Consider the following 24,910-nt stretch of genomic DNA (forward strand, 5'->3'; position numbering starts at 1 on the left):
TGTCTAAACGAGAAAGCCTGAGGAAATGGTTTTAGATTTGTGTATGTCCAAATGTCCAAACTAAATGACCAAATCTTATCTTATCTTGCTTAATATAAATCTAAGGTGGTATGTTTATCAAAATCCCTAACCCTAATGACAACCCTAATACCTTATTTCCCTCTCAAATCATATGACATAAATGCAGCCGAAATACTCTGGCCCACCAACTAATTTCAGACGCTTTCCTTAGCCTTGAGCCACTCAATACGTGCTGCTCAATGCATAGAAGGAAACAATTTGGAGACTTTCTAGGATTCTGCTTGCCACACTCAAGATCATCTAAAACATCTCTTTTTTCTTCATGATCGATACCTCGCTTCTTTCTTGACAGAACTCTTCCATTCTTCTTCTTATTTTGTGAAAGCATATTTTTGCATCTTTCCAACAGTCCACTGCGATTCCTTTCCATAACTCCAACCCTAATACCTTATTTCCCTCTCAAATCATATGACATAAATGCAGCCTAAATACCTGGCCCACCAACTAATTTCAGACGTTTTCCTTAGCCTTGAGCCACTCAATACGCGCTGCTCAATGCATAGAAGGAAACAATTTGGAGACTTTCTAGGATTTTGCTTGCCACACTCAGGATCATCTAAAACATCTCTTTTTTCTTCCTGATCGCTACCTTTCTTCTTTCCTGACAGAACTCTTCCATTCTTCTTATTTTGTGAAATGATATTTTTGCATCTTTCCAACAGTCCACTCTGATTCCTCTTCATAACTCCAACCCCGTACTCACATACATCAAACGAAGACGAAGAAGAAGAAGATCTTACAGTGGTGGCTTTTCAGAATCAACTCAAATAAAAAATTTATCCGTCGACAGGTATTAAATCTGTTCTTTCTTAATTTTGTATTCAATTTGTTCTTTCTTAGTTTGATTTCGATTAAAGATTTCATTGACGATTTCACTGACGATTCCATTGTTGGTTATACTATCTCAATCGATTTTGGTTGATGATTCCTCTGACGATTTTGATTTTTGTTTCGTTTCTACCCTTCGGTTTATATCACATCTCACATGGTGTTGAAAACAGAAGGAAGATTAACGCTGGAAGTTACAATTGTGAGTTTTTTGTTCATTTTTGTAGAATTATTATTATTATTATTATTATTGTGTTTATTCATCTTCTTTTTGCTTTCTCTCTTTTTTGGTATCTCCAAATAATCCTCTGCATAAAGATTGAATGATTTACGACAACAATGATATGAGCGGGTTCGACGTCGACCTAGAAACAAAAATTGGGGATTCAACTGCGGCGTAGAAGCAGAAATTGGATATTGATGAGAAAAGCTATCTCCAAATGTTGTTGTGGGGTATGTAGATGATAACAAATTATTCAAATTTAAAAATAGTATTTTATTGACTTATTCGCGTAACAATTGAGTTTTGTGTAGTAATTTGATTTGTAAATCACATGATTTTAATGACATTGTTTTCCCTTAACCGGATGCATGTGCTGTCTTGCTTGGCTTAATAAGTTAATTTACTTTGCATATTTTACTATCAAGGCATGTAACCATAAACTGAACTATAAAGGCCAACTTTCAAAACTTCATTCTATTTCTGACAAGCAATAGTCACTACAAGAAATCATCGATTTAGCTAGGAATTATACCTAGGAATCCAGCTTCCTCGCTACATACAATGCATACCGAGGAAAGTTTCCTAGGTAAGCATATTTGACCGTTTGACCATGCTTAGCGAGGAAATTGAGGTGGTTACCGAGGAAAATGTTCCTAGGTAAGCATATTTGACCGTTTGACCACCTAAGATGATGCTTAGCTAGGAAATTGAGGTGGTTACCGAGGAAATATTTCCTAGGTAAACATGTGGTACAACTTTTTGCGGGAAATGGTAACATTGCAGCTGTGTTTAACGTGAACAGTGACAAAAGCCTGGCAGATTTAATTGATGTAGCAGGTGAATGTTTTTTTTGACACAAGCAGGTGAACGTTGAGTGCACAGTTGTGTTAATTAATTGGGTTCTTCTGTGTGTGTGTGTGTGTGTATATATATATATATATCTGTGTGTGTGTGTCTTTCATTCATATTTTCATTTTCAACACTTCTTTACATTTTTTTTTTTAAGTTAATACTTGGTTCCATTTCCTATTACAAGTTGTTGTTGCTGCTGCTAGCTGCTACTTTTTCGAGCTGCATTGTTATCAGATTATATTTTTGAGGTTAGTTTTTCTTATTTATTTAGAATTATTAGTAAAAGAAAATGTTGTAATTAGCATTAAAACTGTTTGTTAATAATTAATAAAAGATGTTAGTAAAATTGTTGTTTTTTTTAAGGAAGTAAAATTGTTGTTTTTGTTATTGATTAAAATATTAGTTAGTCAAAATAATGTCATGTTAGTAATTATTTTATATATTTTTGCTACAAAAGTCACGAGGAAAAAAAATATTTAGTTATTTTTGCTGGTCCTTTTTTTCTTCTAGTATTTTTTTTTTTAATGTTAGAACAGTTAGTCCCTATAAAAATAATTAGTATTTTAAAAAAGGTGGGTTAGTAACAATGTTAATTAGAAAGAAAAAAAATTGGTTGTTAATAAGAAATATGTTAATTAGGTTGTGGTAGTGAATTTTGTCGATAGCACGCGTAATGCTTATTATTGTCTCGTCTGACAACGAAAATAATAGAAGAGTATAAAAATTCATTCTTTGAAAAAATATGTTTCTGAAGGAAAAAAAAATATTATTAGAAAAAATAATAGTCTAAATATGTTATTTTAACGATATTGTTATTAGAATAGAAATATGTATAGAAGTTTTTTTTTTTTTAAGGAATATGTATAGAAATGTTGGTTAGTAAAAAAGTTAATTCCTAAGGAATTAGATTGTTAATTAAAAAGAAATATGTTCTTATAGAAAATATAATTAATTTGAATTAATTTCAATGATGCAGAAGATGGATCAATATATTCTTCATCGAAGTTGGATGTACGATAGAAAAAGACCGGGGAAAAGGACCCTTAAAGCTCAATTTAAGGAAGGAATTCGTGAATTTGTTGCTTTCGCCATGTCGCAAGATATTTTTAGAAGTGAGGGAGGGATTAGATGTCTGTGTCTTAAATGTACATGTAGGTTGATTGAGAGCCCAAAAGTTGTCATAAAACATTTAGAGGATGTTGGTTTTATGGAGGATTATTATGTGTGGAGACATCATGGTGAACAAGAGCCGGATGCGTTTGATGTTAATATGCAGACTTCAAGCAGTGGAGCGCATACAGGGTGTGAAAACTTTGACCTGATGGAAGATATGGTCGGTGATGCTCTCGGGGTGAATCTGTCTTACAATGAGGGCATTGAAGAGGAAATAATCCCGAACGAGAAGGCGTTGAAGTTTTACTCAATGATGAAAAAAGTAAACGAACCGTTGTTTGAAGGATCGTCTGAGTCGAAGTTATCCATGTGTGTGAGGCTATTAGCTGGGAAGTCAAATTGGAATGTACCCGAAGAATGTGCGGAGTACTTCACGAAAATGATGAGGGATTCGACTCCTCTACCAGAAAATTTACCATTAAGTTATTATGAAGCAAAGAGATTAGTGATGAAGTTGGGATTGGAAGAAAAAAAGATTGATTGTTGTGTTAATGGGTGCATGTTGTTTTACTGCCAGAGTATTGTAAGAGACCAGATATGGCGTTAAAACTTCTTCCAAATGGAAAATATCTGAAACCCAAGGCTGTTTATAGTTTAACCAGTGCTGAAGCGAAATCTGTTTGTCAGTGGTTAAAAGAATTGAGGATGCCAGATGGATATTCTTCTAACTTGTCAAGGAGTGTCGACGTAAACACTAGAAGATTGCGCTGGATGAAAAGTCATGATTCTCATGTTCTCATGGAACGCTTACTTCCAATTGCGTTTTCTTCATTGCCTAACCATGTTATAAATCCGTTGACTGAAACTAGTCAGTTTTTCAGAGACTTGTGTGCTTCAACATTGAGGAAGGATGAACTTATTAAAATGGATCGTAATATTCCTATCATTCTCTGTAAATTGGAGCAAGTTTTTCCCCCAGGTTTCTTTGATTCTATGGAACATCTTGTGGTACATCTCGCGTACGAAGCTTGGCTCGGCGGACCTGTTCAATACAGGTGGATGTATCCATTTGAAAGGTTTATGGGTGATTCGAAGCGAACGGTGAACAACAAAACAAGGGTTGAAGGATCAATAATTGCAGCTTACTGTGCTTGGGAAGCCTTGAATTTTTGTTCTCATTACTTCAATCACTTGATGTTGAGACCAATAAGTGTTAGAAATGAAGCTATTGCCGAAAGTGAATGGAGTCCGTCAACCTTATCAGTCTTTCGTCTTCTCGGTCGTCCTTCTGGGTCAGGGAAAGAGTACTGGATGAACGATGCAGAGTTGCGGTCGGCCGAAGTTCATGTGTTGATTAATTGTCATGAAGTTGGACCATACCTTCACATCTTTCAAGTATTAAATGTTGGGGAGATATACACTAGTTTTCCAAGATGGTTTAAATATCAAGTGTTAAATGTTGAGCCCAATATACATATATTACATTTGAGAGGATTAGCTGATGGTCCGCATAGACGTGTAAAAAAATGGCACACTTACTTTGTCAATGGATTTAAATTTCATACCGAATCATGGACGGTAGGCAAAAAAACAATTAACAGTGGTGTTTACGTTAAAGGAGTCAGTGAGGGAGGTGAAGATGACTTCTATGGTGTGATTAAACACATTTTTGAATTGACTTACGCATATGTTGAACAAGACAACAAAGTTGTGTTATTTTATTGTGAGTGGTTTGACCCGAGGAATGGGACAAAAATTGATCCAAAGTACAAAACTGTTGACATAAGAATGGATAGAAGATATAACGCATTTGACCCGTTCATCTTGGCAAGCAAAGTTACTCAAGTGTATTATGTACCATATCCTTCTCATCACCGGCGTAAACAGGGATGGTGTGCTGCTATCAAGACAAAACCAAGGGGTCAAATTGAAACAGATGACATAATTCCAAATATTGAAGTAGCTTACCAAGACAATGAAATGTCACATGTTCCAGAGGTGATTGAAGTCGACCCGGTTACAAATTTGGTCGACAGAGAAGTTGATGGTCAGGAAATTAACTCTGACATGTTGTTTAATGACACTGAAGAGTCAAGCAACTCTGAAGACAATTTGGAAGAAGCAAATAACCCTGAAGACTATTTAATGTAATGTCTATTTTATCATTTTAAGTGTTTAATGTTTAATGAAACTATTTTATCGTTTTAAGTGTTTTAATAATACATACTCCCTCCGGTCACTATTATTATAAGCAAAACTTCACTTTTTAGATACATTGAATAATTAATGTATTTAATCTATAATAAAGACTAGATACATTAATTATTGAATGTATCTAAAAAGTGGAGTTTTGCTTATAATAGTGACCGGAGGGAGTATTATAACTATTTTATCATTTAATGAAACTATTTATAATTAGTAATAAAAAACAAAAAAGAAAATAAGAAAACTATTCGTAATTTTTTATTTCATTATTACTATTTTTTATTTAAAGAAAATAGCCGGGAACACTATTATGTCCAAAATTTCATTTAAGCTTCACCAAAATTTCATTTAGCCGGGAACACTATTATTGAAAATTTCATTCCCCCCTTTCTCATTTTCCCCCAAAAGCCCCAAATCTTAAACTTCATCAACTCACTCACCACCAACCCTAATCCGTTCCTCACTCTCTCCTCTTCCTCGTTATGGCTTCACACAGTACACTCGCTCTCACACTCCCAACCTAGCCTACACACTCTCAATTCTTCCCACTCCCAATCGGAGCTCAATCTCAGTCGGTGCTACAATCGGTCACACACTCCCAATCGGTCACCGAACTCAACTCTCACAATCGGAGCTCAATCTCGGAATCTTCTCACTCAGTCACTCAATCGGAATTCAAACGGTGCTCAAAAGGTGGTCACTCAATCTTCTCAATCAATCTACTAATTTGTGATTTAAAATTTTAGGGTTTCTGGTTTGGGTTTTTTGATTAATGTAATCCTTCACTTTTGCTTTAAATTCGATTTGATGCCATGTTTTTGATTCAGAAAATTTGATTTGGGTTTCTGGTTTGGGTTTTTTGATTAGTGTAGTAGTGACCTGTTTTGGTTTCCTGATGTAGTTTTCTGTTAGGTGGCTGCTGGTTTTTCTTGGTTTTAAAAATTACGCCAAAATATATTGTTTTAAAAGATGATTGTGCTAATTCAATTGCATTTGGATGAGAAGTTTTATGCTAGTCCTCTTTATGGTTGCCAATAGTTGGTTTCATGCAAGCCTAGTGTGCTTTGGTTATGTTAAATATTGTTTGGATCACTCCACGTGTTTGAGAGAATCAATCCTTTGGATCTTCTTAGTAAATGATTTTGAGAACTTCATATGAGATTAATTGTGGTGCATGTATGTGACTAGTGGTATCTTAAGCCTACGTGCATTGAATATATGCAGTTTGTGATTTGTTTAACATTGAATACTATTCTATGGATTTGTTTGTGATTTGAACTTAGATTACACTCCATCCGTTCCTTCTGTTCGACCCTCCGTCCTTCTGTTCGATTGAATCTCACTGCAGTCCTTCTGTTCGACACTCAGTCGTCCTTCTTTGCCGTTTCAACTTTGCAGCAAAACGTGGTCGTTTTCATTTCGAAGTAACACACTGTGAGTATATGTAGGGTTACTTAAGCAGTGTCTCTTTATGTGTTTTTTTGATTTTCTGTTGTATATGCAGTTCATCAAAATTGAGATGGATTATGCTATCCGGTTTACAAGATACAAAAATAGAGACAAATGGATGAAAAACCTAATTTTTTTTGTGTTTGTTATGTTGACAACTGGGTTCTCAAGAAAGGGGTGGTAATTAATTAGTTATGATTATGTAGATTGTGTTTAAAGTACAATTATGAAGAAGAGTCTTGCAAGGTTTTGGCAAATGTATATTCCATTTTGATTCTCTATTTTTGACTGCATTGGTAGAAAATACATGTTATTTGATATGTAAACGAGTCTTATATGTTATTTGATATGAATTTCTTTGAATACATGAGATTAAGTTATCAGTCAATTTTTGGTGACTGAGGCGGGTATTGGCTCTGTTTGTGGCTGTCAGCTGTCTGTTTTTAAGTGTGTGGCTGCTACTGTTATGTCCCTTTTGAATTGTTGCTGTGCGTGTGGTGGGTCTGTGATTTTTAGGACGTTTTTGGCTTATGTGTAAGCAGTTTTTATTTGGTTTTGCTACTATGAGGTGCTGCTGTTTTGTGCATAGTTACTGTGATCTGTTTTGTGTCATCTGTTTTGTTTTTGTTTTACAGGCTCGTAAGCTAATGGAGCAAGAGTTGCGGGACAAGATGGAACGGGACGCTGAGCAATATAGAGCATTTCAAGAAAGCGTTGATCGACGGTTTGAGGAATTGATCGCAAGCACATCAAGGTGACCGGGTGTTGAAGAAAATGGTTCAGATGAGTCGGACAATCCCAACATTGAAGAGGATGAAAGTGATGACACCAATTAAATATGATGCTTCAGATGAGAAGAATATTTTGACTTTATTTAAATATGATGCTTTAGATAGTTTTAGGCTAGTTTTGTGGACTATGTGAATGCTGCAGTTTGATATTGCAGCATTTATGCTCTTCTGATTTGGCAAATATGATGCTTTAGATAGTTTTAGGCTAGTTTTATGGACTATGTGAATGCTGCAGTTTGATATTGCAGCATTTATGCTCTTATGTTTTGGCTGTTGTTGATGCTGCAGTGGCAGTTTTTAGGTTCCATTTTGGCTGGTGGCCCTTTTTGTTTGATTTTGATGCAGGGATATGCTATTGTCGGCATCGTTTTTGCTGGTTGTGGCATGTTGTATATTCCTCGCATCATGATTGGGTCTTGTTTTTAGGGTTTAGGTGTGCCGCATATATACGGTCCCTTTTGTACTTTCTTCCGCGAGTTGCGGGTGTGTCTTACACCCTCTCGTCGATGAATATATTTTCCGTTTATTTGGTTATTGGAAATGTAAAATAATATTTAAAATTATTATTTAATTAACATAATTTTAGGGGAAAATTTGTATTTTTTTATTTTTTAGTAGTTTTCCGAGGAATATTTCCTAGGAAACAAATAATTAAATATCCTGAATTTTTCAAATTTCTTTGGTTCAAAAAAAAATGGTGCAATTTTTAAAATTTAAAATTTTTGGCGCAATAATATTTTAAATTGAATTTCAGAATTTATTTTTAATTGTTTCAAAATATATTAAATTGAATTTTAAATTTTGTTTTTTATTTTTAATTGTCACATCGACTGAACTGTGACAGTAGTAGCAGTATTTGGCAGTATTTTGCAGGAACGTTTCCTAGAAAATATTTCCTAGGTGAGTCCTAGCTAACTGCTTCCTCGGTGAGTCCTCGGTAAGTTCCTAGGAACAACTGTAAATATACCTAGGAAATGTTTCCTCGGTAACTTCCTAGGAAAGCCTCCATACCTAGGAATTTTGCTTCTATTCCTAGGAAATGTTTCCTAGCTAACTTTAATCTTTCTTGTAGTGAGTGTAGAGGTTGTTGATGCACTGCTCTCCCAAAAAGGTTTCTAGAATACTATCTTCCATTTGTATTTTGTGAGAAATTCATGATTACGATTTTTGTTTTGACATTTTTCTTTTTAAATTTTTGATTGCACTGTCATTTTATTGGAAAGGGTAAACTAAATAGTAAGAAAGATGCTTATGACATGAAAATATTTTTCTACAAATAGTTTCTTTTATTCATCCATTTTTTGTTTAAGTATGCTCTATGCACACCTTTGTTTTTTAATTGACTTCACTTATGTTTCAAATGATATTGCTATTGTCGAGTCTATACGGACAAACCTGTTAAAGCTGTGAACTTATCATATGGAACTTGGGGTTGCAAATGTAAGTGATATTGCTTTTATTTTGAAAATGCATTATTTTTCATCATTAATCCTTCAATTCTATTTTGCCAATTCAAAATTTAGCTCTGCACATCCGAATTTTCAGTTATGCATGTCTCGAATTTACATGATAATAATTGTTATTATTTATAACATGTATCTTGAATTGCTGCAACTCATTCATCATTTTAGCAACTGTTCAATTGGTATGCATACACATATTATCAATTCAAATTTGATAATTCATTATTGAGGAATAATAACATGTGTGATGGAGTTTTTTTGGTGAGGAGTAACTTATCAATACAAACATTTTTGTTGATTTTTTTAGGACTGACTCATCATATTTTGTGATTCCACATTTTGAACTTTTTGGTTTGCTTTTTTCAGGACAAACTTTGGGTTCCTGTATATGTAAATTCTACTAACAACTAGAAGTGAAAGACTTGGTAAAATGGTATGTCTTCTTTTCTTTTTGATTGATTCATTTTGTCTATGTTTATTTGTTGATTGCAAAAGGCTTCAAACCTTTTTTTTACGATTTAACTGCAGACCAAATATTACGAGGTTATAAAACAGTGGAAAATTTAGTTATTAAAACGATTAATAGAATAGTCATTTGATACGTAAGAAACTTTGATATTTACTTTTCAAATGAAGTAATTTCCTTTTGTATCTCTAAAGGCAATTAGTGTATTGAGTGAATGATGTACGAAGCTCACACACCAATACTCATTGTTCTTATTTATATGCCACATTCAAGATGAATTACAAATCACTATTACATGATGTTGAAATAACGTATAACCTGAAAATTGAACTTTGGTTGCAAAAGTTTTTTTTTTTTTTTTTTTATGGAATAAGGAAGTAAAATCAGTATGATGTCACAATGCCTTTGATATTTAGCATGATTGCTATCATTGTTTCTGAATTCTGTTGGTTTAGTTTGTAGTAGCCCCTGCATAAAGGATCTTACTATAAGATTTTGGACATAATTACCAAACAAGAAGTTAAACTAATAATACTGTTCTACATAAATTTTATCCTTTTTGTATGGATTTTTTTTTTATGTATTTTCTTTCTCATCTGAATGAAGTTTAGTTACCCTCCTAAAGTTCTATTTCTATTCACTTTCCTCCTCTTTGATCTATTGAGATTTATATTTCACCAACAAAAGACATTGAAACATATTAGTTCTAGATAGTGATTATAAGACTGCTGAAAATTGTAGAATTTTTCTGCATAATGCAGAATTTTTAGAGCACGTGGTCTTGGTGTAGGGAGTGGACAAATATTGCTACAGAAGGAGACAGATTTTTATGTTGATATTAATTTCTATTCCAAAGGCTATTTAGCCTTGGAAGCATTTGGTGATTTATTTTCTACATAATTTTGCCTGCATAATATGTCCATTTATTGTGTATATCGGTTGTTCCAGAGAGTGGTTATTGCTACTTTCAACTTATGATCATGTAGAAGTGGCTGGTGTTACATTCTTCGCACAATTCTCTGCATAATTGACGACGTCATGCAGAGATTTCTAAAGATTGCTACCTTCATGGAATTGACTTATTGGTTTCTTTGCTTTTGGTCTCATCTTTAAGTGATGCATGGAATGATTTGAGATCAAATTGGTAGTGTTGTTGGTTTGTTTGTAGTTATGAGATTTGTAAGTGGTGCCCTTTGTACATCTATTACATTAGTGATTTTATCATGATTTTGGTGTAATTTGATTTTTTGATGTTAATCCATTTTATATTTGTAAACTCTATTTTTCATACATACTGAAGTTAAGTAATTTAATTTTCACCATTAACTTTCATATTACTTTGATATATTCTTGTTTGGGTGAATTTATGTACTGATGTACTATTTGAATTTACGAAGTTTGGTCTATAAATTATAATTATACAAAAATTATACTTTTCTGCTACTAAATGCCCTTGAAAGGTATCAATTTAAGAAATATATCCAAAGGTTTGCATCGACTCCTTACGATAAAAGACTGTCTTTCAAAGTTTCAACATTCAACAACAATTTTTAATGGTTGTGTAACACCCCGCTCGTTGACATTGGATTCTAGTAATCGAATGTGTATCAGAGAATGAATGTCCAGGAAGGTTATGGTAAGACAGAAGATAATATTATGCGATGTCAGTTAAACACGAGTTAATCATCAGAGTCGGTGCAAACACGTTTAAAACGAAGGGCATTTTTGGTATTTGCACCGAGGGAGTATTTAAGTGATTTTTGGGCCAAAATATCTCATAATTCATATTCTTTCCCTCTCTAGCTTAGAGATTTAGAGTTATGCTCTCCCTTCTCTCTACCTCACGCCTTCCCTCTCTTCTCCAATCCATCCAAGAGCTGCTCTGTGTAACGCCCTAACTCTATTAAAACAATAAAACATGCGAATATAGAAAATATTCAAGAATTAGACGCTACGTCTAAACCAAAATAACAACAGTCATGCATATATAAATAATATTTCATCAGTCACAGCGGATAATATCATACATCTCCAAAATCAAAACAACACATATGCCATGGTCATACATCAACATCAACATAAAATCCTCCAAAGTCTCAACAATGAGTACACCTCAACATAAATAAAATCCAACAAAAGAAAAGGGACACCGACTCGACCTAATCAGAGCCCTAAACTAAACTCCAAAATGATAGCGGAGGCTAACTCCAGCTATCCAAGCACTCACCGCGAGCGGACTACTCCTACACAGCGTCTACCCATCCATACAGACAGGTAGGCGGTCAAAACCACTGGATGTTAGTATTACATCAATCATAATTAAGGAATAATAATTGGATACAAAGAAGTCAATTAATCTCAATAATTTCCACATATTCATTCAACCAATCCAAATATTACAAGCAACATATATTTGCCACCGACATACAACATTCAAGTATCACATCAAGATTTCATTTTTGATATGCAATGCGCCTATACTCGACACATACATGCATGTGGTACCAAACAACAACAATAGATGCTAACCGCACATCTAAGTAAGAGTACACCTCCTCTTACTATGTAAAAGTACACCTCCTTTTACATTTCACAACTAACCCATATGTTATGATGCATGGACATACAACAACGACCCGATAATGCACAACTTCAACATACAACTACCAACGACAATGTAAAAGTACACCTCCCATTACATTGACCAATTCAACAAAATTTGCATTATCAAGTATTCATGTCCACACACATTCACAATTCACCAATCACATATGAGGCATCATCACATAAGTCGTCATCAACTACACTATATCTCACAACAATTCCACATACTTCTCATAAACAAGCAAAGTAGATAAATACATCATTTATGATAATTATCATATTCAACCTTCAACAACCAGTCATACATTCTCAATTGATCATATAAAATCATTCACAAGAGATTCACAAGGCAATTGGTCCAAAGGAACCGTTTTTAACAACATTCGTCTAGCTTATCTCATTTTCAAAACCATCGAAATTATTGAACCAAACCAAGTAAACAAGATACAATGCCTCAACTAAGTATACCTCTAGGCTACATATAGGTGCAGTAGAGGATACCTTGCCGTTTCACCGGCTAAACATAACGAAATCATGAAAATCACAAAGTTCGTCTCAATTATCATTTTTCAAAGAATTTCCCATTTTCTAAGTAAAACAAGTTAGATCCATCATGTCATAGAGTAAATGCCACTAAACACCATAATTGAACTCATAAAACTCAAGTTTCGAAGCTTGGAAACAATCCATAAGGTTTGGGTCGACTTAAGAGTAATTATGCGGAATTTTCGTAAAATTTCCCTAAGACCTCCTTGGAGTATTTTCCTCGTAACTCAAAAACCAAAAATCATTTTCAAGTCAAACCAAAGCCATTGGAAAGCTAATAAAATTATCTACAACTTTCATGTTTACACCGAAAGCCAATTCAAAACAGAAACGATGGAAAAAGACGCAAGAACGCGAAACAGGGGATGCTGCCACTATGCAGCTCGCTACGGCGAGTAAATCTACTTGCGAGGCGAGTAAGCTCACAGGGAGCACCTCCTGCTCTCCTCCAACTCACCTCCCACTCGCTGTGGCGAGTTGGGACAGTCCTGTTACGAGAAAAACTCACTTTTTCACCCCAAAACCCCAATATTGACTTCCCAAAGCTCAAATTTGATCCCAAAGTTTGTTTAAACATTTTTAAACATGAATAGACACTCAAAATCATGTAAAACTTGCATCAAAACATCCTTACAACAAAAATCATCATTTAACCCATTTACATGAAAACCTCAAATAAAGTACACAAGTCATCACAAGTCATCACAAGCTCAATATTATGAGTACCCAAGGTTCAATTCATCAACAACAACACCTCACAACATCAACAACAACAACAATCAATCATGAATTTACCATCAATTCAACAACTACAACATAATTCATCATCTATTTCACTCAAGAACATGTTATATGTATATAAACCCATTTTGTCATGCAAATTCAACAACAACAACACAATTATCAATCAATTCATGCATAGAATCATACCCTCAAAACTAAGCACAAATTTCTACATCTAAAAATCAAATTAACCACTTAACCAAAGAATTAGAGAAGAACAATAACTATTAATTATGCTTGAATTCTAACCCCCTTACCTTAATTATCCTCAACACCAACTAAGGCTTCACTTTAGCTCCCAAAGCTTTGTCCTCTAGCTCCCTCTAGAGATCTCCTCTTCAAACCCTTATCTTCTCTCTATCTCTATCTCTTTCTTCCTCCTCTCCCAAATGACACTTGTTGGTAAAAACCCTATTTCACTACTAACACTAGTGTTTAAATGGTCTTTACTTAATTGGGTTTAACTCACCACACCTTAATGGGCCTAACCCATTTCTATTCTAACCAAAAATGTTACTACTCACTCAACGATAAAATATAACACTAACGGTCACTTACCGGTAAATAAAATAATTACTACACTCTCTCTAGTACTTAGTAAAATACCCACTCTCACTAAGCACTAAAAATAAGTCTCAACAAAATTACCCTTACGCGTAAAATGACCAAAATACCCCTGAGCCCAAAATGACTAAAATACCCTTCTAACACCGAATTCTACAATTCCCAACCAAAAATACACACAGAGGCAATTAATCATACAAGAGCACATATAACACACATAAATAAATAAAATAAATCTAGCGAAAATCGGGCTGTTACACTCTAATCATGATCCATGTCCTAACAAGGGTTCTTCAAGATTAAAGAAGTATTGGAAGCTTGGAATTAAGTTATGGATCATTCCTTTCCTCATATGAAGAGACCTAGAGCTTGAGTTTTGTTATTGGGAAAGTTGGAATTGAAGCTTGAGGCTACTGCTGAAATCTTCATGTGAGTTCTATAGATAGATTTCCTACCTTGGGTTTGTGCAATTCTAGTGAGAAAACCTTGAATTGTATTATGTTTAGAATTATGTGAATTTAGTACCCAAATGTTAATTCTTGTTGTGTTGTGTTAAAATTGCCATGAAATATGTTTTATGATGTTTATATAAGTTGCTGGAAGTGTTGTGTGCATTGCAGGATCAATATCGGATGAATTTAGGGTAAAAACTCAAAATTTGCACTTCTGTCCCGAAGAAACTCGTCATAAGCCTAAAACTCGCTTATAACGAGTTTCCCCAGAACAGCAACACGCCATAAGCGAGTTGGTTCTGCCAACTCCCACTTTTTTATGGCTTGTTGGCCTGTTAAGGGGTCGTAGTGCATTCTGAAGCCTTTCTTTCAATGGTATACAACTATATAACCCCTAAACAACATCCAATCAATGCACATAACATCAAACGATTCTTGAAATGAAAATCATGGCAAAATTAACATATGTATCAAGAATGGCATAAGAGAGTTTAAGCCGAATTACTCGGGTAGCGATGAACTAAGAAAGGGCATGAATGTAGAGCCTCGACATAACTTGTCGAGAACTAGAATGTTAAGTAAGAATCCTATGTAGGATAAGACGCGAAGTATATTCTCTTCGCACATGATCAAGAAGGTTTAAGTACACATGCTAAGCCATGAATTGATAAGTTAATCTCTTCACTATGAACAAGTATATAGTTTACCTATAGTCGGATCGATTAAGGATCCGAGGTAAATAAGAAAGCATGTATAGGTTTAATCTTTCAAGAATGATTAAGCAAGATTAAGTAAGCAAGTATTAAGACAAGATATCATATATGGTCAAGACCATTAAACAAGATGTAGGTGCCATATCTCTTGTAATCCACATTAGGTTGGATTCAAGGGGTTCTTCAAGGGGAACAGGATAAGCTCCGCAAGGAGGCCACATGTCACTGAGTAGGTGTCGTGTCTTTCCGTTATCCACCCAAGGGGAGATACGAGAGGTTCTCCAAGGGGAACGGGATACGCTCCGCAAGGTAGGCCCGCACGTCACTGAGGGAGTCTGATGTGCCTTAGCTAGGTTTTCATCGGTCAAGTAAGGGATTAACTTCCGGGGTTACTCCACCCGGGATTAATCCGTAAAATGAACTCAGATAATTATGTTTGTTCAATGCTAACCTAATGAATGAATATGACTTTGTACGATATGATATGAATGTATGGTTATGAGATGACGTTAGATACGTACAAGTTTATAAAGAGCAAGTAAAGAAGATTATGCCGATGACGATCTTAGGTTTCCCTAATCGTCCGGTTAGGATTGTGTCATGAGTATGTTATGTTTAGGCCTCGATGTGTCTAACGTATCTTGGCATAGCTGTCTTAGGTTCCCCCTTAACCGCCATGACACGTATAATGTTAGTAAAGACCTATGACAAGTAAGATGAACCTACGACGGATCTAGTATGCACGACCGTCTAGGAAAGCATGACCACACACGTATAATCAACCGCCAGGTTGTATTGTAGACACGTGGTGACCATAGGTTTCCCCCGAGGTTACCTATAGCCTAGGATTAGGTAGAACTCACTGAGACATTATGTCTCATCCCAATCCTTATTTGTTTCAGATAAACAGGTTGGATTGCAAGCTAGTGGCCGGATGGATAATTCAGCAGATGCTCGTTCGTACCCTCTGCAGGATGTTATGGATTTTTCAAGGATGTATTTACTATGTTTTAGACGAGATGTGTTGTATTGTTATAGTACGAACGCGTATTGTTGTACAAATTATTCATTCGAAGTTTTATTGTTGTAAATTTTAATGTATCTAGTACTAAAGATAACGAACATGTTAAACTTTCTAGATACGTTAAGTATGGGCGTTACAGGTTGTGTCATTTGATATGACTGTATAAAAGTCAGGAACAACCACTTAAGCATGTCGGGATATATTTGTCTCAATCAATTTTTTCTTATGGGAAACTATATATTGCTATGTCAAGAGTTACTTTAAGGAAAGGTGTGAAGATATATGTTACTGATGAAAAATGTGAATATATAAATTTAACAACAAATATGGTTTGTAAGACCATCCCAACATAGCACCCCAAATTGGGTGTTTAAATGGGTCCCCTGTGTCTACATCATTAATTTTACGGTAATACTTAATAAAAACCAATATTCTCCAACCCAGCATCTCAAAAAAAATTATTAAATAGGTCCCACAAATAATTATATATCATTACATTTCAACAAAATTTATTTAATTTATTAAGATTTATTAAATAGGACCAACAAAAAATGAAGAGAGAGAGGGTGCTTCCATAGTCACCCTTCTTCATAAGCACCCATATATTTTGCTCTACAATGAGGGTGCCTATTTAATATGGTGCTAAATAGGTTAAGCACCCACCATTGTGGATGGTCTACAGTAATATTTTAAATTGTACTTTAGTTAATTCATGAAATTCTGAGCCTACGCAATTATATTCAACTGTTTTTATTTCTTCCAAAAATATTATGAATATTAGTTGTGTTGATTTTATATGATTATAATGAATTAAATATTGGTCGTAAAATATAATGATATTATGGTTTAATAGACCCGTGAGATAGCGCGGGTCAAAGTCCAATATCTTTTAAATCATGTAGTGTTTAATTTTTTATATGATAACCTCCCTTCAATTCTTTTGAATTGATATATTAAATCAGTAAGTACTTGTCGAGTTCCACAAATAAAGTCATTTTTGCACTTCACTCACACGTCTGTCGCACGGTTGCATGGTCTAGTAGGTAACAAAAAGCATAGCAACTTCCACCTCTCTTATCTTCACTTTCATCTCAAACAAGAAATAATAAATATAGTTCCCATGAGCATCCAAAAATCTATTCCTGAGACCTTATTAATTCACGTGCGGTGCTAGCAAAAAGTGATTGTTGTATCCTGGAGAGTACTAGACATGAGACCAACCGCATCAAATAACCTATCCGTGGTGGCAAATTACTCTTAAGCCCAATACATTTTACACGCCTCAGTCACTATGATCGATAAATTTTTTTATTCTCAATTCTAGTCAATTTATTTGTGCTAATATTTATTCTTGATTTATTATTTAATGAGTCTAATTTTTCCTACAAGTGTTACCGTAGTTATTTGTGTTTGAATGAAAAAGCTCCTTTGTCCTTCACATTTTATAATCTCATTCCTTTCTTATCAATTCTGATGGACACGACTCACGAGATCATAAGAATCCATTACATTTTTTTAAAATGTTTGAATGGAAAAATAGAGAAACTTACTATACCATCTCCACCAAAGAATGTAGTAAAAAAGACCAACACAAAATGCAAACACCATTTTCTACAAATGATGGAATTTACTTTTGCTTTAGCCTTTATCGACTAGCAATGCTAAGACTGACTTTTGACGAAGAAGGAAATAGATATGCAAATCTTAAGAAGCATAAACATGGTAGCTCAGTAGAAATTTCACAGAGGTTTATTTAATAAAATAATTTGGCCGAAAGATAACGGGTGTAGAAATCAGAGACATGGTGTGTGAATAGATTGACTCCAAGTCAATCAAATACAAAATAAAAAATTATGAACGCCTGTATCATTGTTTTATAAAGGAGTGAAGAAAACTGAAACCATGTCAATCAAATAACTTCTATTTTGTATTATCTTGCACACATTATTGAAAAATTACAACTTCAAACATGAACACCAATGCCATATATGGTTTTAACCGATTGAATGCTGCAGCTCATGCCGGTGATGTAGATCTCCTCTACACGGTAATTCAAGATGATCCATACATTTTACAGCGTATAGATTTGATACCATTTGTTGAAACTCCTTTACATGTTGCTGCATCTATGGGACACCTCCCGTTTGCCATTGAAATTATGAATTTAAAACCATCATTTGCTTGGAAGTTAAATCCGCAAGGATTCAGCCCCATCCATCTTGCTATACAAAATGACCAAAAGCGTATGGTGTATCGCTTTGTAAACATCAATAAAGACCTTGTTAGAGTTAAAGGAAGAGAAGGCTTGACATGAATGACAAACAGGAGAGGTTGATCTTTTATTTTACTTTCTATACTTGTGTCCGGAATCCATTGAATACTTGACTACGAGGCACGAGACTGCACTGCATATTGCTATTAAAAATCAACAATATGAGGCCCTTCAAGTACGTGTTGGATGGCTTGAAACAAATACAAAGCGAGGTGCTGAAAGCGTGGAGAATGGCATATTAAACAATATGGATGAGGCCGGCAACACCATTTTGCATATTTCAGCGCTAAGTAATGAGCCGCAGGTAATCTTATCCAATAACTAAAATAACATGTCATCTTTATATATTTCTTGTTTTCCCCACAATAAAAAAGAACACACTAGCAACCTGAAAGAAAATGACTGGCATGTGTTTTGTTGTAAATGATGATCATATTTGATAAGGGAAATGCCAAGGAATGTCGTCGGTACTCTTCAAGGACCTTAAATGGTAAGTTTTAATGAAAATTTGTGTGTTCAATGCATTTGAAATTAAAGTATATGATTTTTTTAATGAATAATTTTTTAATTTGGTATGCTTAAAGAGTATTCCAGGAGCATTCGTTGGCAAAACCCTTATTTATTTGGTGTTCTATGTCTTCTCTTTTTCCTACAGAAGCACGAAAGACAACGTATTAATTAGATAGGTGGCATAGTTGCTAACATGAATGACCTCTAACAACCGTATTATTCATTAATATTTGGTAGCACAGGCACTTCTATTGTTGGTAAGTACTTGTATAAATTTGAATGCAAAGAATTTCCAGAATAAAACCGCATTAGACCTAGCAACAACTGCAGAGATCAAGAGTATATTATTCAGTGCTGGATCAAAACCAGGTATAGAAGTCGCAGATGCTCCCGGACGTGTATATTTTCTCAGGTCAAAGATTACAACTATGTTTAGATTTTCAATCTATACATTTCGTACAAGAGTTAACATAACCGAGGAGCAACGCAACACTTGGTTAATAGTTGCGACTCTTATTGCAACTACCATGTATGAATCAGCTCTGACTCCCCCTGGTGGACTTTATCAGATTAGTGCTGGTGACAATAATTTGAACATCACTTCCTCCAATTCCACTATTTCCACCCCAAAAACTGTTGGGAAATCTGTATTGTCAAAAAGTGACTTCATGGTGTTTTCAGTTTCGAATATGATTTCCATTTTCATATCAACTATAACAATTATGATTATGACCCCAAGTTTGGTTCAAGGCATTCTTGTGTACCCTGCAATGAGTTTTTTTCTCATATGTTATGTGATTTCCATGTGTGAGATATCCCCCACAGATGTCAACACCAATATTGTTCTAATAATTTTTATTTTAACTTTATATTTCCCGATGGTTTGTGGTGCTATTATAATGTTCCCTATATGTGAGCATGTGCGCAAGGCTAAGAAGCTGATGAGTAGATCATAGTTAAAACCTTGATGCAAAAGGAGCAACACCAATGAAGGTTGTGGATCAGATATAGATGGTGCGATCACTAATTAGATCCGCAACTCAAACCAGTACTGCTGGCCGAATTCAGAGACAACAGTATATAAACGTCAATTTGTAAAATTTTCATTTTCACTGTTATAAGTTGTTTTTGATCAATTTTAGGAAATTGTGAGTTAGTGTATTGATTATGTTAGTCATATCTTGTATTTTATTGAATTTATGTGTAATAAATGTGGTTTTGAAGAAGGTTGATTATTCGAGATTAGATCTCATGGTTTTTTGTTTTCTTTTTTTTTTGTAAAGAGTAAAGACTGATACTAGCTTTGGTATTTTTGGTAAGAAACAAAATTTAATTAAAATTAATGGAATTTTTTTTTGGTGTACTTTTGATAAGAAACAATGACGAATTTTCATTCAAATTAATGGAAATTTCTTTCTGGTCAAGTAGCATGTTGTTAGAATTTACTTTTTAAATTGAAAAAGTGAGATGTCTCCTAACTCTTACATATAACAATAGATTATCCTTACCAATTGAAATATGTTCATGGAGACATTGAAATTTCTACTATACTCCATCTATATTATTGATGTTAGTGGATTAACGTAACGACGAATGAAAAAAAGATAGTATTTCAGTCTTGAGGATTTAACATCTGGTTTCCTATAAAGAGGTCAGAAGTAGCATTATCTAGGATTTAATATAACAACATTGATTTTGAGGTTCGTATAGACTTTGAAACTTGATGTTTTATGATCCAAAATCAGCATCAAACCCGAAAAGTTGTGCATTTTCTGCGATCATTACATTAGTCCCCAATCATCACGTCTTCAAATTCATCAGTGCCTTTGTCAAGATTCACCCTTCTTTAGAAATCGAGAAGGTGTTTGTTCCATGTCCTCTGTATGTCCTATAAAAGGGAGTTTTCCCATCCCAAATCATACAATATCCAATGCATATTCCAATGCCTATTTCAATCACAAATCCACATCCATATCCGATTGCCACTGGCTTCCATCCAAATCCAACTTTCTCTTCACTCCAAAGGCTGTTGTTGGGTGACGGTGGAGAATGTTGTTCAGGTCCACAAGTCTTTGACAAGGGAAATCCGCATAACCCTAAGTTTCCTTCGTATGAATCATTTGTAAACGTATTGAATTGCTTCCCTTGAGGTATTTCTCCCACAAGATGGTTATTGGAAATATTCTAGACTTCAAGACTGTTCATATTAGTTAATTCCGAAGGAATCACACCGGTTAACATATTTGATGAAAGATCCAAAGATTCCAAGTATGTCAACTTTCCAATGGATTGGGGAATATGACCAGTAAGTCTGTTATGGGAAAGGTTAAGCCCTTTGAGTGCATGAAGCTCTCCAATAGCATTTGGAATCCTTCCTTCAAATTTGTTTCTTGACATATCGATACTTACAAACTTTTTTGGAATTTTCACAAGTGTCATTTTGGTCCCTTTTGTTGCCACAGTCACAGAATTTGAGTATTTTGTGCGGTATATTCTATACGATTCGGGCAGGTATTGCAAACTGTTATCCCCAACCACTTGAGTAACATCCTTCATGGCTTCGTAATTTTTTTGGCAGAAAACCACTGAAGTTGTTTCCAGAGATATCAAAAATGATTAACCTTGGAAATAAATGCTTGATCTTTAAATTCGTGATGGGACCATGTAACTTATTGTCTCGCAAAACCAATACTTCCAAATATTGCAGTGTCTGAAGCCAATCAGGAAAATTGTCTTCTATTTTGTTGTTTCCACGGTTTAGATACTCCAAATTTTTACATCGAGACAAGGATTTCGGAAAATGGCCTTCTAACTTGTTACCATAGAGATTCAGAGTGCCAATTCCACTGTCCTTTGAAAAGTTACTTGGCAAAGTGCCATGAAATGTGTTGATTTGTAGATTCAAAACTCGAAGGGATGGTGAATCAGAAAGACATTGTGGAATGATACCGGTCAAATTGTTGTATCCCAAGTTGAGAAATTCAAGTGAACTGATATTGCAAACAGCCAAAGGGATTTCACCATCCAGTAAATTAAAACTAAGATCAAGTCCTAAAAAATAACCATTGGATCTGTTGATTTTAATCCATTGATCCATTGACGTGAACAAGTTTTGAGAGAGGTTCAAAAAATGCAGTGAATTTTTTTCAAGTAACCATTTGGGCATTCTTCCATTAAGTTTGTTATGGGAAAGATCAAGAAACCTCAATTCCAAGAATTCTCCTTGTAAATTCTGAAATTCAATCAAATTGAGAGAAGACAGTTGCAATGCTTGTAGGTAAGGAAAAGTATAATTGACATTGGATTCGAAGTTTAGAGACAATTGACTATTCCATGAAAGGGATAAAAATTGCAAATTTGTTAGTTTGGAGAAAAGTTTAAAATTTAAAACACCACTCAAGTTGTTTGATGATAGATCTAGTGAAGTTAGGTTTGTAAGGTTGAAAATAGATTCATTGATATGCCCGGTAAATCGATTATTTGATAGGTACAAAGATACCAAAGATGGCAAAGATAACAAAGAGGAAGTTGTCCTTTAAACTCAAATCAGTTAGCTTTTGGAACCCTGTAATTTTGTTGGGTAGATGACCCTCTAACTTATTATGGGAACAATATAATGTAACAAGATGAGTCAAGTTAAATAATGAAGATGGAATTTGTCCTTCTAAATTGTTAGAAGCTAAATGGAGATCTTGCAGTTTGGTCACCCCACCAAACACATCTGGGATTTCACCGCTAAATGAATTGTATGAAAGATTTAAGTGAATGAGATGTTGAAGGTTTGAAAGTGTGGATGGCAGTTCACCTTCAATTTTGTTAAAACAAAAATCTAATTCTTGAAATTTGTTTGACATCTGAAATGCATTTGGAATTTGACCACGAAGTTCATTTTGATCGAGATGCAAGAAAGTTAGACGTGGAAGTGTTAAAAGTGAGGACGAGATTGAACTGTTTAGGTGATTTCCTGAGAGAGTTAGAGAGGTAAGATGTGTAAGGTTAGAAAAAGACATCGGAATTTCCCCTTTTAATGAACAAAATGAAAAATCTAAGATTCTAAGAGAAGAGCTACAACTCAATTCTGGAAGTTGGCCGTGAAGCTTGTCATTCAAAGACATATCGAGCTCTTGAATATTTGGTAAACAAAGAATGTTATTTTTCAAGTTTCCTCTTAATTCTGTGTGTTTCATATTAAGAGTAACTAAAGAGGAAGATTGGTTGAAGAGCAACGTAATGGAGTTTGGTCTTATCGAAGAGATATTTGTATAATCTAAAAACAACTCTCGTAAATCTGTAGCATTTTTTAGAAGCCTCTTCAAGGTAGTTTCTTCCCAAACTAAATCATCAGAGAAGTCAAGATAAAAATTTCCCGAGAGATGAAGTGATTGTAATTTGGAAAGGTGCTATATTTGAGTTGGAATTTCACCTTTAAAAGAACTATCAGACAAGTCAAGATGTGTAAGATTAAGGAACCGACCAAACTTAGAATGAAAATGGGAGTAATAGAAATCATTGTTAGAAAGGTTGAGTGTTCGGAGATGAGCAAGATCGAAAAGGGTACTGTTAGGATGTAATGTACCTTGAAGGCCTTCACAACCAAGGTCGAGGTCAATCACGTGATTAGAGACGGTGTCACATGTGACACCATGCCATGAACAACAATCCGTTCCATTTTTCCATGTTGCCGTTGAAGATTCATGACCATCGCAAGAACCAAAAGAGTTAAACTGAAAGAAGGAGGACTTGAACTGAAGCAGAGCATAGCTCTCATCATGATGACATGAAAAATTGAAAGAAGAAGAAGAGAAGGATAGAAAATGGAAGAGTAAAAGATGCAAAAATGGAAGCAACCACGCCATGATTAAATGATTTTGTGGAAAGTGTTAAGAAATGGTTTAACTGAAACAAAAAAAACCAATAGAAAAAAGTAAGTGTGGATGAGATGCTAAAGAACACAACGTAAATATTTATAATCAAATTTAAAATTCAATATTTTTTAAAAATTTAGCTTTCATGGTCTTTGCTTAGTTCATTCAATAATATTGTTTGATATTTCTTTTGGAATCTATGGCCGGAGAATATCTATCCACATAAAATATACGTGTAAACTCATCCTTTTTTTTTTTTTTTTATACATTTGAATGCATACCTGAATGGACACCTACATATTTATCACTAACTTCATTTCACTTTGTGGTGGCCGGACTTTGAACCCCGAACCTTGCATATATTATGCATTGTCTTTATCAACTGAGCTAAGCGTACGAGGATTATCACTAACTTCATTGTCTCAACATATAACATCATTTATAAATTAAATTATTTAAAAAAATAAATAACCGTGACAAAATTAATTAATCGTGAAAATATTTAACTAATTTTATATATCTTGTTGTAAATGTATATTGACTTAAGTCATTGCTATCGTTTATGCAGCATTGATTGATGTTTTTCTAGTGGATTGGTTTGATTTTTATCTTTTACTTTAAGCAATTTTAGTCCCTGAAAAAATAAATTATGTCAACTTAATCTCTATTTTATTTACGTTTTGTTTGTTTGATGAAGAAAAGATAGATGTAGTAAAATAGAGTAAAGAGAAGAGAAGAGAAAATAAATAGAAATAATTAAGATGATTATTATATACAGTAGTTTTTTTGGTTACAATTATATACAATTTCATAAATTATATACATTAGGTTAGTATGAAAGAAAGTAATAATATGAAAAATATGCGTATTTATAAAATTTCATAAATGTTCTTAATCAAAAACCATAAAAACAAGGGGTTTATAAAAAAAAATGTTTTTTTTCCTTCATATTCACTTGATGTATGCAACTACTCACTCCGTCCCTCAATAGATGACCTATTTGACAATATATATTATTGATTTGACATACTTTGATCATATTTTTCTACTAATTCTCAAAGATAAATAATACCATATAAGATGTTGTTTGATTCGTCTCGATGAAT

General features: G+C 34.2%; 2 protein-coding genes, 2 long non-coding RNA genes and 2 pseudogenes across 5 annotated transcripts; 5 read left to right on the plus strand and 1 right to left on the minus strand.

The window, feature by feature from the left end:
* The first annotated feature begins 167 nt into the window (after positions 1-167).
* LOC146917025 (uncharacterized) lies at positions 168-10,728 on the plus strand. The gene is made up of 5 exons (XR_015015419.1): positions 168-871; positions 1,083-1,111; positions 1,228-1,362; positions 9,372-9,438; positions 10,420-10,728. It is a non-coding gene; the product is annotated as an uncharacterized LOC146917025 (long non-coding RNA).
* Positions 2,964-3,704, plus strand: LOC146917026 (uncharacterized). Its single transcript, XM_085717799.1, has one exon. It carries the CDS (start codon positions 2,964-2,966, stop codon positions 3,702-3,704), a length of 741 nt encoding a protein of 246 aa, XP_085573925.1.
* On the plus strand, positions 3,722-5,302 carry LOC146917027 (uncharacterized). The gene has a single exon (XM_085718857.1). It carries the CDS (start codon positions 3,803-3,805, stop codon positions 5,246-5,248), a length of 1,446 nt encoding a protein of 481 aa, XP_085574983.1. The 5' UTR covers positions 3,722-3,802; the 3' UTR covers positions 5,249-5,302.
* Positions 5,643-8,076, plus strand: LOC146917028 (uncharacterized). Its single transcript, XR_015015418.1, has 3 exons — positions 5,643-5,995; positions 6,586-6,736; positions 7,387-8,076. It is a non-coding gene; the product is annotated as an uncharacterized LOC146917028 (long non-coding RNA).
* A 7,042-nt stretch (positions 10,729-17,770) lies between the features above and the next one.
* LOC146917029 (ankyrin repeat-containing protein BDA1-like) lies at positions 17,771-20,184 on the plus strand (annotated as a pseudogene). The gene is made up of 2 exons (XR_015015420.1): positions 17,771-18,733; positions 19,182-20,184. The product of XR_015015420.1 is annotated as an ankyrin repeat-containing protein BDA1-like (transcript).
* A 349-nt stretch (positions 20,185-20,533) lies between these two features.
* On the minus strand, positions 20,534-24,440 carry LOC146917030 (uncharacterized; annotated as a pseudogene).
* Positions 24,441-24,910: the final 470 nt, after the last annotated feature.

This window comes from Medicago sativa, chromosome 6 (assembly GCF_051527215.1).
Source record: "Medicago sativa cultivar Bolivia chromosome 6, Bolivia_mono, whole genome shotgun sequence".
Classification (NCBI taxonomy): Eukaryota; Viridiplantae; Streptophyta; class Magnoliopsida; order Fabales; family Fabaceae; genus Medicago; species Medicago sativa.